General features: G+C 40.6%; 1 protein-coding gene across 1 annotated transcript in view; it reads left to right on the top strand.

Annotated features, from left to right (window-relative positions):
• Positions 1 to 2831: 2831 nt before the first annotated feature.
• tmem59l (transmembrane protein 59-like) overlaps positions 2832 to 16049 on the top strand; it is a 67337-nt gene continuing 54119 nt past the window's right edge. Inside the window, exon 1 of the mRNA XM_039767713.1 lies at positions 2832 to 3042. Within this exon, the coding sequence (XP_039623647.1) occupies positions 2893 to 3042 (150 nt within the window). The 5' untranslated portion in view covers positions 2832 to 2892. The remainder of the gene's footprint in view (positions 3043 to 16049) is intronic.

The following is a 16049-nucleotide window of genomic DNA, read 5'->3' as shown; positions in this document are numbered from 1 at the left end:
ATGAATTGGAGATCTTCTAGTAGCAGGGATGGCAGTCCTCCACTGGATTTTTCATTATGACTCGGTGAGTACTTCATGTCTGTCACTCATATGTGTCAGAAGGTCACCATCCAGGTTCATACCAGGTATGTAATACTGCTGCGGGCCAAGGGTGGCTGGGGGCAAACGACGGTAAATATGTTGTCTTCCTTTGTCTCGACAGTGCCAAGAAACCACCCAATGAAGGCAACTGACTACCAGTCCCAGGACCTTAAAAGCCCAGCCACCTGGAAGGAAGCATCACTTGTTGACTGGAGAGCACTGGAGATGGAGCTCCTGCAAGCCCAGAGAAAAGCACCTGAAGAAGCCTTGTTTTGTTAGGACACTAGAGGGCGACATTTTTGTTTGTACTCACACCATTGAGCGCTGTTTATTTTTCACTTTGCAAGTAAACAGGCAAAGCTGGGTTGGTACCCCAACATTTATCTTGTCTTTCGACCCATAATTCCTTCAGATGACCACCCATCACATTCATCCATCATTAAACTATTAAACCTGACTAACCCAGTTAAGAGTTATGAGGGCCAACCCCATGACAGAACCATAAGGTGTAAGGCAGGTAACAACCTGGATGGAGTGCAGATCTTTCACAGGTTGTGCACACACACAAACACTCCTGCAATCCCACTCACATAGGGCCAACTTAGAGTCACATGGCTTTTCTTATACAGTAACTGGGCTAAGTGCTTTCATGTAGGTTGCCTTTGACTGAGGGGCTGACAGAATCCTGATACCTAACATTACCAGCTGGGTAGCCTCATAGTGGAAAGGTGTTAGCGTGGTAGGTAATTAGAGGGGAGCCAAAGACTCATTTACTTTGAAAGATAATCACACTGCCCTCCTGAGGCTAGGAGGCCTAAAATGTGCAAGGCATACCATACCATGGTTGTTTTAAACACAACCTCACATTAAATTCTGTTTTGGACCAGGAAGGTTTGTTTGATAAGTGTGTTCTCTGTCAATTGCTCATATGGGTGAATGGCATTTTTATGTCATAAGGAAGCAGAGCAGGTTTAAATTGGCACCATAGTTCAGCAATTAATTAATGGCCAAATACCGCTGGGCTCTGCTTATGTTAAACAGTGTCAAACCATTTTGTTGCTCGTCATATTAAATGTTGTATTTGTAGAACTTGACGGAGTGCTGTACGACTGGACTCATTGAAGAGTACTATACAAAAATAAGATGAAACTGGGGGTTGATTTGTTTCAAACCTAGTTTTGTAAAACTTGACTTGCTTGTATGGAATGTTATTTGATTTTAATAAATTAAAAAAAAAACCTGAAACTGATTCTACAAGTGGCGCTGTAGGTCAGTGGTGTCACTGCCACCTTGTAGTAACACCAGGGTTTGTGTCCCAGGTCCTGCCTGCTTGGAATTTGCATGTTCTCCCCATATAAGTGTGGGTTTCCTCCAACAGTCCAGGTTAGGTGGATTGACAACAATAAATTGGCCCTAATATGTGTTTAGTGTGTGTGTTCTCCCTTCAAAGGAGTATGCTAGCTGTGATAGGCTCCTGCAGCACCCCCTGCGACCCTGGTCTGGACTAAGTGGGTTAGACAGTAACGTGACATAACGTGATCCCACACAGTGATCTGCAGTTGAAACTTAAAAAATAGCTTTCAGAATAACATTTTCCGGATGTGATATTGTGTGGCATGTTCTCCCCGTGTCTGTATGGGTTTCCTCTGGGTGCTCTGGTTTCCTCCCACAGTCCAAAGACATGCAGGTTTGGTGCATTGGCGATTCTAAATTGTCCCTAGTGTGTGGGTGTGTGCCCTGCGGTGGGCTGGCGCCCTGCCCGGGGTTTGTTTCCTACCTTGCACCCTGTGTTGGCTGGGATTGGCTCCAGCAGACCCCTGTGACCCTGTAGTTAGGATATAGCAGGTTGGATACTGGATGGATGGACATTGTGTGGTATACTGAAGGTGTGAGTGAAGATGCGATGAGTCCGACTAGAACAGACTCGAATAGGGCTTAAGGATGCACTGCCATATGGAGTTTGGCACTTTGGCAAATTGCAGCCTAGTACTAGTGTTGTATTGCAACAAAGCAGAAATAAATACTCCATTTAATACCTGAGTATATGTGAAGAATTTGTCTTTTCTGCATTTTTACTTAATTACAGATAGATAGATAGATAGATAGATAGATAGATAGATAGATAGATAGATAGATAGATAGATAGTCACATTATCGATCCCTTGGGAAATTTAAGAACTTTCAAACACAAACACAAGTCGTTACTTTTACTCCGGTTTATTTTTGCCCGTCAATTTACGCTGAATAACCAACAATGACGAAATGAAAACATGTTTTCAGAAAGGTTTGCAAATTTATTATAAATCAAAACTGAAGTTTCATTCGTATCAGAAGCTGACTAGAAGCGAGTAAGTAGCCAGCCGATTAGGTTGGTTACTTCAGCCTCGTCTCGTTCAGGACAGCGGTGTGTTGTACCTGCCCAGGAAACGCTGGGCTTAAGAGAGGAATCGACACTGAATGGTGGTGAGCCCAATCACGCACACACCCATATGCATTCGACATTAATTTTAATTGCTTTTATATAAAATAACTAAGCTGCGCTCCTCGCGGCCTGGCTTCAGCTGGACCAGCAGGTTAGAAATGGATAAACTACACGAGTTCCTTCTTTTCCAATATAAGAGATATGTTTTTTTTAATGTATGTTAAAACGATTTGCCGCATAATTAAACAACGAGTACAGGAAGACAGGCAGCAGCCCTAAGACAAGGAAGAGGGAGGAGTCACGCTGAAGACACGCCCCTTTCATCTTCTCCCCTTCCCTCCCCTCTTGCACTCCACTCGGCTCGGCTCACCTCGTACACAAGACGCAGGATGGCAGGATACGTGACGCTCTCTGCTTGCATCTCACTCGCCTTAATTTCCTTGACTTTGGCCTCCGACCTCTTTGACTCCCAGTTAGGCGACATCGCTTACTGCAAAAGGCAATGTAAGGCAGCTTTCCGGGAGCGGAGCGCCGTCAAGGTAAGAGATGGGCACCCTCGTCCCAGTAGACAGAGGCCTCCGCCGGCGCTACCGCTGCTGCTGCTGATGATGATGATGGGATTACCGAGAATCAAATAGGCCTCCCCTCCGATGTCTGCCTTTATGTTATTTGTGGGATAAGCGGCTGCCTAATCGGGTCTCACATCGACGACGCGCAGGAACCGCAGCTCGTTCAGTACCATTTTGTGCAACGAATGTCGCCAGATCTGGCTGTAGAAAAAAATATTTATAATGACGCGAAGACAGCGTATCGTTATGCTTAAAAACACAAACGCAAAGCCTTGATTTAAATATGGTGGAATAAAATATTTCCCAGGATAGAAATTGAACTGTCATTACACACGAAAGACTACCGCAGGAGCGTCACGGTGTTGATATGACACACGCGAACAACCGCGAGCGGGGTTAAAAATAAACCAGACGAGCACTGTTTCAGTTTATAAACATTTTCTTGGTAGCAGGCAAGCGTGAGCAGTACAGGCTATACGTTGTGATAATGTATCAGCTAAGAATATTTTATGTGTCAGTTGTGTCTTTTATGTGGTTAAGCGCATTTTACAGCGAAAACCATTACAGTGTACAATTTCGAGATCCAAGTTGTACATTATTAAACAAAGCTTATTGATAACATTATGTAGTATATATAAATAAAAATGCATTAAGGAATGCATTGATGACTGGCAGCAAAGCAATCTATTTTTATTACAATGAGTGCATTTTATGTCTATTGCTGTGCCAAGACTGAAATACATCAGTTCACAGTACAACCTGAAAGGTCCATCCAAAAATTTACCGAATCTGCACAATCCAAATTCACTAGAGCAAACAATATACTTCTGTATACGCTCAGTGACACTATAAAAGTGTGTGTGTACATATACATACATGCAGGGGTGGGCAAATGTAGGTTTTACAGTTGTTGGTATGGAAAAACACATGCAGGTTATGATTATTACAATACCTTTATTAACTCAATAGCTTTAAGAAGACAAATAATACAATTAATAAATAAATTATATTACAAGACTATATTCTGTATGTATATATATATATATATATATATATATATATATATATATATATATACACACATTCAAAAGGATTATTTCAAAGAGAGAACACAAAATTTCAGCTTACAGGTCAGTCAGTCAAGTAACCAATTTGTACAGTGATATCCACAGCTGGATAGCTGGCAGTGGACAATTGCAACCCTGAACAGCTTTATCTGAGTTTAAGAATGTTACATTACTGAGCACACAAGGTGTGTTAGAGAGCTGATCGAGGTCCCGTGTATGAAGAAATTGTGCATTAATTACCTGCTATGGATGTCCCCTCTTAATAATAATCTTTACTTTATAATCAAATTTCATTTGTCACATACAGTTGCACGCATGTAGTGAAATGCTTAGTTGCTGAGCTACAAGAAGAATATAAAAAATCATTTAAATGACCCAGTAAAAATTGCTATGTACTGTACAGTGACAGTAGTAGGTTGCATTGTTTTAGGGCATCATGTAGACTCTGCCCTCATGTGGATGTGTGTGGGCTGTGAACAGTCGCACCTCTTCGGTCTTTCAGAAGAGCTATAGTATTTCACTGACTGCAGCACAGAGAATAGGCTGTAGCTTGGGTGGCTGACATCTCTGATTATTTTCTTTGCCCTGGTCTGACATCATTTATTAAGGATGTCCTGGAAGTTAGAGAGTGCACGCCGCCAGGTGAGGAGTTCAGCTGACTGTACCACTCTCAGTAGAGCCTTGTGGTCCTTTGCTTCATGCCATTTCCAGACCAGGTGGTGATTTTTTTTCCTTGAGGATATTTTTGATGGTGGATAATGTAGAGGTTCATTACTATCTGGAAGGGAAGCATAAAATCTATGAGGCATCTGAGGTGGCAAAATATATTATCGTGCCTTCTTCACCAAGGTGTCTGTGTGCTTGGACCATGGCAGCATTTCTCATAAGAAATTTCAATGCAATTTAATTGAGTGCTTTTTTGTATCCAGCAGTATTACAAAGTTGTTTGCATATCAGTCCAAATTAAAGAACTCGGTTTTGACATTACAAGGCTGAAGTGACTCAAATCCAATTTTATTTTTGCTTTTACATGACACATGTCTAATGTTTTCAGCACTGTGTGACACAGAAAGCTAACCTTTTCAAATCAGATTTGCATCCCTTTCATATGTGGTCCTAGATTGGATACGTATCCAATTTTTGGCGATGTAACATGCATGATCAAAATTCATGTTTTTTTTTTTTTTGCCTTTACACATGAGCAGAGCGCTGTTGTTATCAGCCAGTCCCAACAGCGTGGTGAAACAACGATGGATGAGAGCTACAGCTGTGACAGTCGTCATGGTCCCACCATTGCAGGCTCCTTTCTTGTCCCTACACATCTCTTGTTGCAGCAGTGCCAGCAGTAGCTGCTAAAACACCAAAATCTAGTCGCCTGGCTTTAGTTTGTCTTCTCCACCTAATTATGTACAGCTGACGAACTTGTTTGCCATCCTCCAGAGCAAAATGCAGTGCACACACTAGCTACTAGCTTATCTTTTTAGTTGGTTTTAATACCATGATTCGTCTCACAAATATGTTTTCAGTTGTTGGTGATGCAGATAATATGGGCACAAATGTATAAATGCACGCCATTTCGGAGGTCAGATGCGTTCACGTTAAGTTAGATACAGAAGGTCACTTGTTCTTATGAATGTGAACTGTCAGTATAGGCAAACCCGATCTGAGTGAAAAATTGGGATTGCACGATGAGGCTTGTAATGTGAACATAATGAAACAATGCACGTGCAGCGCAGCTCTTTCATTCGGTCTTTATGTTGTACAGCTGTTAATTGCATGTGCTAGAAGCAGATCAAGATTACGGTACAGAGAGGAAGTCTGTTTATTGTGATGAAGGCTTTATTTAGGCTTCATTTTGTATAGTGCTGTAAATAGCAAGAAACATAACAGTATGCCTTTTAAAGCCGATTAAATGTTTTGGAAATGCTTTATGATTTTGATTAATGTGATTTAGATTTCTCTTTATAGGTATATACAAAAATGTGCAATGTGAAATAATAAATGCTGTTGTCTTTATAGTTAGCACTGTCATAAAACTACATGGCAGATTTTACAGTGTGTTTGTGGATCATGTTAGCAGGCGTAAAGTGGGGAACATTTGTACCTCAACAGAAGCCAAGACTCGGACTGGTAAAGCGTCAGCCATGCTGTCTTTATTTTCTGTAGTGCCATTTTTGGAAACCGTCATCAAAGTAAGAAAAGCCTCACAGGGTTATCAGTTACTAAAAATATAAGACTTTGTTTTAAACATTCCGCACCATCACCCTGCTTAACAGGTTAATCCACATTGGAGTAAGAGAGGAGATCAGACAGGTGTGCGAGAAGAGGAGAGTACATGGCTACCTCGTTAGAAGATAGGTAAGGTCAAGACGAAATTAACTGTAACCAAGACTGCAAGACGAGTGCCTTCTGGTAGCGTCACCTGAGCTCTCTCTCGCATTCGGCCTACACCTTTCTGTTCAGCGCCGCCACTACACTTCACCTGTTCTCTGTGTGAATTCTGCCAACTGTGCCACATGTTTTGTCATGGAATCACACTACGATCCATCCTAGGTTGCACCTTTTGCACTGTGATTACTGCTGGGGGTCAGCCAGTGAACCCTGACATCTAGATTACAGATATCCCTAGAAGCAGTTTTTCTATGGCAAGAGCAATAAGAAACTTAGATTCTGTGCCATGCAGAGGCTGCCTGTGAGCACTGAAAATGGAGTGCTTCCTGGTAACATCACATTAGCTCACTCGCTCACTTTCAGCCTCCACCTTTCTGTGCAGCCCTGCCACTACACTGCACCCTGTCACAGTGGAAATCCTGCTGACTACGTCACAGTCTTGTTACAGAGTTGCACACGATCCATCCCAGGTTGTACATTTTGCACTGTGATAACTGCTGGTGGTCAGCCACAAACCCACAATGTCTAGATTACAACTGCCTTCCAAAGTGCTTTTTCAGCAGCGTTAGCTAACAAAAGATCTTCCCTTCATGGTGGTGCAGAGAGTGCCAGTAAACACTGCAAATAGACCGGTGGCATCACCTAAGCCCGTTCGCTCTCTCTTATTCAGTCCCCCCCAATCTGTGTAGGACTACCACTACAGGACACAAATAGGAAGATTAAACAAATATGTGAAAGCATTTTTAAACTGTAATATCCAGAAATAAGCAGTAAGCCAGTGATTACAAAAGTGTTATGTCAATCATTTCTTCTGTAATTCATTTTGCTGGTAAATGCACCAAAAAGTTTGATTTTGCTTTTTCAATACTTGTGACAGGCACTGTAAATTTAAGTCATCTACAGCAGGGGTGCCCAACTCCAGTCCTGGAGGGCCACAGTGGCTACAAGTTTTCATTCTAAACATTTTCTTAATCAGTGACCAGTTTTTGCTGCTAATTGACTTCTTTTGAATTCATTTTATGTGACTTGCTCTTGAAGACTCAGACCCCTCAATTGTTTTTTCCTTATTTAGCAGCCAAACAATAATGAGATACAAAATGAGCCAAAACAGGACCATCATACAATGTCTGAAAATAAAGAAAGGTGAAGGTCTCAGGGATGCTGATCTGCTTGCTCTTAGGAAAGAGACAATCCACAATTTCAGAAATGTCTGCTATTAGACAATGAGAGCAGCAACAAGCCATGGAATTAAAGAACGGGTTTAATTAACAACAAGACTCGGTGCCTCATTAAGCAACATGGTTGGAGTTTGAGGCCCTGTCTTAGTTGGTCTTCTGTTGGCTCTCTCACTTCACATTTCACTTCTGTTTGGGTGCCATTTAAGGAAAGAAATGAAGCAATTCAGTACAACGATGAAGAAATTCAGGGAAACATTTCTTAAAAGCCAAGTCAATTAAAATTAATTCAAAAGATGTTAATTAGCAGCAAAAACAGGTAAGGATTAGAATGAAAACCTGCTGCCACTGCGGCCCTCTAGGACTGGAGTTGGGCACCCCTGGTCTACAGCATTACATTTACTTATTTGGCTGGCGCCTTAATCCAAGGTGACTTACAACATTTTTGATAGAATTGGTTCCATTTCTTTTGGTTTTCCAGTTGGAGCACAGGCTGGTTGAGTGGCTTGCTCAGGGTCACGCAGTGTCAGTTGTGGGATTTGAACCCTCAGCCTCAGGGTTTGAAATCCAAGTCCTTAAGCACTACACTACAGTTTTCTTTATGTCTCAGTAGGACATGCTGTTGTCAACTGCAATAATTATAAGCAACACAAAAGACGGTGGTACTAAGAAATGGAGGCTCATTAGTACATAGTTGCACTTTTGGACAGAATGGGCTCTGGCAATTGACCACAGAGAAAAGAGTTGGAAGGAGTAGCTGTGAGAAAAAGAATTGTGGTGCAGTGCCATTGAGTTTGTGTTGTCCTGATAATTTAGTCATCAACATGTGCTGTATGTGTTAAAATGGTTGAATTTATTGCTTGGTAGAGAAGTTACAGTGTCTTCAAAGTTGATCTGAAATGTTTAAGAAGCTTTTTGGAAGATTGATGCACTCATTGAGGATGGATGGAAAGCAAAGGTGTCTGCCTTGAATTCTATCTCAGAAATATGCTACGAGTATTATATTTTGAAATGAAGAGCTTTGTTTTCTGCAGCGTTTTTTTTTTTTTGTTTGCTGTAGAATACTGCCGGGGGGCATTGTCAGCTTTCAATTCCCCCCTTCTGGATTCTGCTCACTGTTGAGACAGTTAATGCGAATTAAAAGGTGCTGGTTATGCAGTGACAGCTTTCCCAATTAGCCATGCCTAAATTTAAAGAAAGAATTTATGTTTGAATTATTGATACCCTGTCTGTCAAGAGCTTCAGTAAATCATTTCCTTAAAAGACGAATTGAGCCCATTTGTAACTGCCATTACAAAGCAGTTAATACATTTTAAGGGAGCATCATTCAGCATGGGATTTCCCCAGTGCAATTCAGATGAGTCTCTGCAGTGAGGGGGCACATTCACTGTACTCCTGGCAATACATATGGTTTAGTGTTTTGTTTTTATAATTGACCTCCTTGGTGTTAACCCAGTGGTTCTCAACATGTGGGGTGGCGCCCGGGGGCACTAAGTAACAAAAAGGGGGGCACGAAGACGTGAAAAAAAGAAAACAAGAATCAAAAATATGAAAAAAAAAATCTGTTGAAACCAAAACAAATTAACTTAAACTAAATTTGGATAGTAGAACAATAAATATAGAGTTAGACAAATGTCAATAAAAGTTAAGTAGGTATAATAAAATATGCATCTACATTTCAAAAAAATGTTGGGGGGTGGGGGGGGTTGATTAAAATTGTTATGAAAACTTGGGTCGCAAATACTTAAAGATTGAGAAACGCTGTGTTAACCCCAGGCCACTATTAGGATCGAAATTCTAAGTAAAATTCTATGTAAAAACGGTTAAACCCGAGTGTCTCTCAGGTTAGGCTGTTATGACCCAAAGCATACTGTTAAGCTGGAATAAGGCTAGTAAAGTATTCTGCTGCCATCTAGTGAATAAAATAATGTCATGCTGCAAAAGAATCATGAATATTTTTAGGCATTTTACCACTGTACGGTATCTCATCAGTGTTCATGAGTGGGGTAGAGTCTTCAACCAAAGCACTCAATGGTATGTAAATGAAAAGCTGTAAAGCACTGAACTGAATCATTAGTTAAATCACCGGATAGTGAGCCTGCATACGGCACTGTACGACCAAACCACCATTCAGTTACATAAAGCCACTCCAGTGTGCAATATCTATGTGGAAAAAAGACAAAATGATTGCAATCAAGTGGAAAGACAAGAAAGACATTAGCTCCCTAAGCGCTGTTTACAGTGTAGCAACTGTCAATGTTCGTGTCGGGAAATGTAGAAGTCACTAAGCCTTGAGCTGTGGTAGCCAACAATAATAAAATGAGCGGCATTGATCATGCGTATAAGGGACACTATCATTTATACCCTCTAATGTGAAAGCAAAAGAAAAAAAATATTATAAGGAAAGTGCACAAAGAAACACGTTTCTACTGTCCCGACTGTGCGTCGCTGGCTGTTTCAAAACATGTCACATGAAGGATGTGTACTAAGTTTGTATCAGTACAGCAGTGAACACTAGACATACCTATTCTACCGTATTTCTGTTGGCGCTTTGGTGTTTGCAGGTTTCTGTTAACACGCAATACATTTCTTTTATTGAAAAATGTTCAGCATTTTTGGCTTGGTTTTCAAAAATGCAGATTTTTTGGTTTGTTTTTCTGGAGTTAAACATAATGCCAAGGAGTTAAGCTTCAGGATTGCACAGTGTGTGTGTGCTGAAGGTAAAATCCACTCGTTTTAATTGGAGAGTGAACATGAGAGTGTCCCGATGTTATAAGGAATCTTGTGGCTCCCAAGACTGACATCATGTCAGACTCCCAAAAATCACAATACAAGACTTCATAGCGAGATCATTCCTTAGCTTATTTCTAGAGTTGATTCTGTGCCATGAAATGCGGATTCTTTTCATCTGCTCACATAATTAATATTCGTGAAGCAGTAAAGATCTTGCCATCTTGTGTGTGCCACATATTTTTGTTGACCATTCTTAATAATTATCTTAGAGCAGTATAATAAGATTAACGAATCGCTGTAGGTTTTCTCCCTTTATGGTCGTCATTGAACAATTATGAATAGGTTAGGTATTCATTTTTGAATGAGTTTTTCTGCATCAAGTAATAAGGTTTGAGCACTTGTTTTGGGGGGTTTCTTGATCCCTACATTCAGAATCTTCCATTCATCTTTTTGATTTAAAAATTACTTTTGTTGTTGTTGTACCGTTTTTTGCCACCATCTTGGTTATTAACCAGTTAATGCTATTTTGTCTTCCTGTTGTTAATAGTTTGTCCTCAGAAGTCACAACCCACATTAACAACACAGCGGTTTAAAAAGTCACCCTTGAGATCTGTTTCTTAACTGAAACCTGCGTCTCCTGTGGCTCTTCGTAATTCAGGTCACTGAGCGGCAGTCCTTATCACCTCCTTTGGATGGGGTGTGACACATTATTTATGTCGAATGCATATTTTGCTGGTTGAATTTTTATGAACAAAACAGTTTATTGTAACCAGAGGCTTGCTCTCTGTCAGATCAAATTAACAAGAGCACCACTGCTCTTTGCAGTTCAAAGTCACTCTGAGCGCCACTTTCATGAGATGATGGATTAGTTTAGAAATGTGACACTCAGCGAGCCGTCTAATTGTTCCCACCACTCATGGCTCACTCCAGACATACTGGATATATTAAATGTCTGCTGCAGTGAGACTATGTGTAGACTAGTAGCACAGACTACCACATGTGTGCTTTAAATGCTAAAGCTGTTTTTTTTTCTTGTGCAGTATGTGACAGAGCTTGAAGTTTGGACATGGTGATTTATAGTATGTGACAAAACGAGACTCCAGACATGATAAAGGTTTGGGGCTGCCATGCGCATAATATGTTCCTGGCTGCAAAATAAAAGAATTGTACGACCAGAGTTGAAAACAGAACTGAAATCCAGATGAGGTGAGAGAGGCTTTATAGGGAGTCTGGGGGAAGTGATGTCATCCTCGGGGCCGGGACCAGAAGTGATGTCGTCCTTGGGACCAGAAGTGGTGTCGTCCTCGGGACCGGATGTGGTGGTGTCGTCCTCGGGGCCAGGACTGGAAATGACGTGCTCTGAGCTGAGGCACCGGCTCCTGGCGCGGTTTCCCGGGAAAGGTCTGCAGGAGACTTAGAGAGTCAGTGCACCCCGCCGCCCCCTGGGCGGACATGTTAACATCATTCTCTAAGCCCTTCGGCTGCCTCCTATTCGCACATGTGTGACAAGTACAATAGATTACATTTTCGTTCTTGCTTATATGTTGTACGATTCGCCTTAACGCAGAGTAGCTGAATATTTATTCATGCCCCATAGTTCAATTTTAATTAATATCTGAATTCTCTTGGATTGAAGTCTTGTTTATATTAAGGGGAAGTGTCTGTTGCTCTCATTATAATAGTTTTTGTTGGTCTTTGTGCAAAATCCTGTAGGCCACTTTGAAATGGTTTACTGTGTGTGTGTGTGATCACAGAAATACTTGCACTGGTGATTTCAATGTTTTTGTACTTGAATACTTCATTTTTAATTAAATAAATAAGCCCTGTTTTCCCTAAATATGCTGTTTCCATTAATATCTTTAGAAAGCAAAAGTTAATATCCTATTGACAAGAGTGAGCTGGAGCTTGTACAATATAAGACTTTTTAAGAATGCATTTTTGAAGGATGCAAATTATGATCTACTTTTCATTATCGACAAGATTATCTCATCAGACCTTAGAGAAAAGCCAAGCAAAATGACACCTTTTATTGGCTAACTAAAAAGATTACAATATGTAAGCTTTCGATGCAACTCAGGCCCCTTCTTCACTTCTTGCCTGAGTAAAAGGGGTAAAAGGTGTCATTTTGCTTGGCGTTTCTCAACATTCATAATGGCTAACACGGTACCACACCCTAGTACTACTCATCAGACCTTCTAATGCAGGGAGTCTTGGTGTCCTTTTTGATTCCTCCCTTTTTTTTATAAAGCCCACATAAACCACATTAAGAAACTTAGTTACTTCCACCTCTGTAACATATTCCATGTTCAATCAATCAATCAATCAACATTTATTTATATAGCACATATTCATACAAAAAAATGTAGCTCAAAGTGCTTTACAAAATGAATAGAGAAATAGAAGACACAATAAAAAATAAACATAAGTCAACGTTAATTAACATAGAATAAGAGTAAGGTCCGATGGCCAGGGTGGACAGAAAAAACAAAAAAAAACTCCAAAGGCTGGAGAAAAAAATAAAATCTGTAGGGGTTCCAGACCACGAGACCGCCCAGTCCCCTCTGGGCAATCTACCTAACATAAGTCAAACAGTCCTCTTTGTATTTGGGGTTTTCATGGAAGGACCTGATGATGATGGTCACGTAGACTTCTGGCTTTCAGTCCATCAATTTTGGTGCATCAGGATGCTTTGAGTAGGTGGTGGTGGCGCAGGCCGCCACCACAAAGAAACCGGAAAAAGAAACAGAAACAGAAGAGAGAGTAGGGGTCAGTATGGATTTTGGAGCCACTGTGAATAATTATTATGAAGAATTGAACATACAGAGTATCAGTATTAAGATTAAATTGAAGTTATAAAAAGGCCATGTTAAAGTAATGTGTTTTCAGCAGTGTTTTAAAGTGCTCTACTGTATTTGCCTGGCGAATTCCTATTGGCAGGCTATTCCAGACTCGTCCATACTTTTATCACACCCTGCATCCATTGTTGTAACTCTCTACTGTCAGGTGCCCCTTCAAATCTTTTATCACAGCTCCAGTTGATTCAAAACTCTGCTGCAAGAGTGCTAACAAAAGCAACAGCGAGCACATAATACCCATCCTGCTTCACCTCCACTGACTCCCTATGTCTTACTGGATTGAATGTAAAATTCTATTACTAACCTACAAAGTTTTAAATGGCCTCACACTGGACTCCATCAGTGTCCTTCTCCATCACTCTGTTCCTGTGTGCCCACTCAGGTCCTCTAATTCTGGCCATCTTGTTGTGACCCACACTAACCTGCACTCTATGGGTCACAGGGCCTCCAGCTGTATAGTGCCCAGACCCCCGAAATGAATGAGATCAGCTGACTCCATTCATTCTTTTAAAAAACAACTGAAAACCCATCTGTTCAGGAAGGCCTTTAATTTAATCTGACATTCCGCTCCTCTTTCAGTCTTCCTCTCGGTCCAGATGCTGAGGAGAATGTGTGTGTGTGTGTGTTATATGACAAATGATGTGGTTTGTTTCAGGCATTTCTTTTAATATTGAATTTAGTATTTTACTGGTTTATTGTCTTTTATTCTGTTTAATGTTTTGTATATCCTGTATCTATCTGTTTTAATGTTCTGTTCAGGAAACATCTGTATCCAATGTTGCATATCCCTGCTGTTTCTTTATGAGACTCAGTAAAGTGCCTTGAGCATGGGAAAGGCGCTATATAAATTATTGTTATTATTATGAAATCCCCGAAAAAATGTAGATATATTTTTTTGTCAATATCACTCATTCTACTTTGAGATATTAACAATTTTAAATGACAAACTGAAAAAGATGAGTTAAACACAAATGTATCTGATTTGGAATGTTCACTACCAAAAATGATGGATGAGAATGTGTTGCTTGGCTACAATGCTTAACAAGGAAATAGGGTACAAATTAAAAAGTTTACTTTGCTAATCTCTCGTGCCACATATACAACATTTATATTTACATTAATTTGCTTGGCAAACAGTTTTATCCAAAGTGACTTGCATAAGAGGTTAACATAATCGAGTAACATTAAGCAAGTGTAGTAGAACAGGTAACAAAAGTTGTTAGTGGAAAGATGTAAAAACTAATAAGTTAGCAATCAATTAAGCAATTAAACTTAATATAACAAGATATCAGCTAACAATTTGAAATATCACAGAGTAAAGTTTCTGTTTGTTTTTCCCCCCCAGTCAATTAGATAGCTATTCACAGAAGAAGTGGGTTTTCTTTTGCTTCTTGAATACAATGAGTGAGTCGGCAGTATGGATGGAGATGGACAGCTCATTCCACCAACTAGGAACTTCACAGAAAGAGAGTCTGGATTGAGACTTGATACAGCACAGAGGCGGCATCACCAGACCCTGTTCCCTGGCAGACCTGAGTAGGTGAGAAGGCACATTGCACCTCACCAGTGTCTCCATATACTCAGGTGATGACCCACTGACTACTCTGTAGGCAATCGTCAGGGATTTAAACTTAATGTGTGCTGCTACAGGGAGGCGATGTATCGACCTGAAGAGAGGAGTGACATGTGCCTGTCTTACTGGTTAAATACATTCTGGGTCATCTGCAGTTGCTTGATAGCGCATGTGGGTACTCCTGCCAGAAGTGAGCTGCAGTAGTCCAGACCAAAGCCTGGACCAGAGGTGGTGCTGCATAGAGTACACTGTCAGATAAGGTCTGGTCTTGTGGATGTTGTACAGCTTGAACCTGAGTAAATGAGAAACAGTAGAAATGTTGTCAGAAAAAGATCACTGCTCGTCGATCACCACCCCAAGGTTGCGTACTGACTTGGCAGGTGTTGGTGACAGTCATGGGGAGTTGACTGACTGGCCAGGGTCACTAGAAGATACAACTGCAGTGTTCACTGTAAATGACTTCCTTGTTAAGCTGACAGTGAATTGGCAGTGCAGGGATGGGTTTGTTTTTTTTTTAGATACGGGCGTTGCCAGCAAAAATCAAAGTAAAAGAACATAGGCAAGAGTCAAAACCAAAAAGAAACCAAGCAAAAGGGTTTTTAGAATCCCTAAACTCAGTACTCAAAACGCTCAAATCAACAAATCTGCTGCTGCACAACATCCACCTTCTCACTTCATGTCTAAACGACTAACTAAAGGAAGTTAACATTACTGGCTAATTGGAAAGCAAACATGCGCTGTAAGATTAGCTGCAGCATTTTAACACATAGGGTATCCATTGACCACAAAACAGTTTTCAAACACGCAGAGCTAAGTAGCTGTTTTGTTTTTTTTTGTCACCATTGTTTACAATATATAAAATAATCTTGAAGCTTCTGTTACATTATATTTTCTCCTGAGCTCCTGAACTGATAACAGCCATTTTAGATTTTCATTTTGTCTCAGAGTCAAGTCTTTTGTTTATCTTTTTTTGCTCTGTTTCTGAACCCTGACAGTTTAAACTTCGCAGACTGGAGGAATTGGGACGGGTGTTTAAAAAGAAGTCCTCTGGGTGTAGCCTGTGCTTTTACAGGACTTCACCACTATTTCTATTAACTTTTTAAAATGGTCGTCCCAGTATCACTTCTGGCCCCACGAGAAAAGGCTATGCGATGTAGTGAACGCGTGGATGTTTGGGATTGTT

The sequence above is a fragment of the Polypterus senegalus genome, chromosome 10 (genome assembly GCF_016835505.1).
Source record: "Polypterus senegalus isolate Bchr_013 chromosome 10, ASM1683550v1, whole genome shotgun sequence".
NCBI lineage: Eukaryota > Metazoa > Chordata > Cladistia > Polypteriformes > Polypteridae > Polypterus > Polypterus senegalus.
Note: the sequence above shows the minus strand (reverse complement) of the source record. Positions and strands in the feature narration are given on the sequence as shown.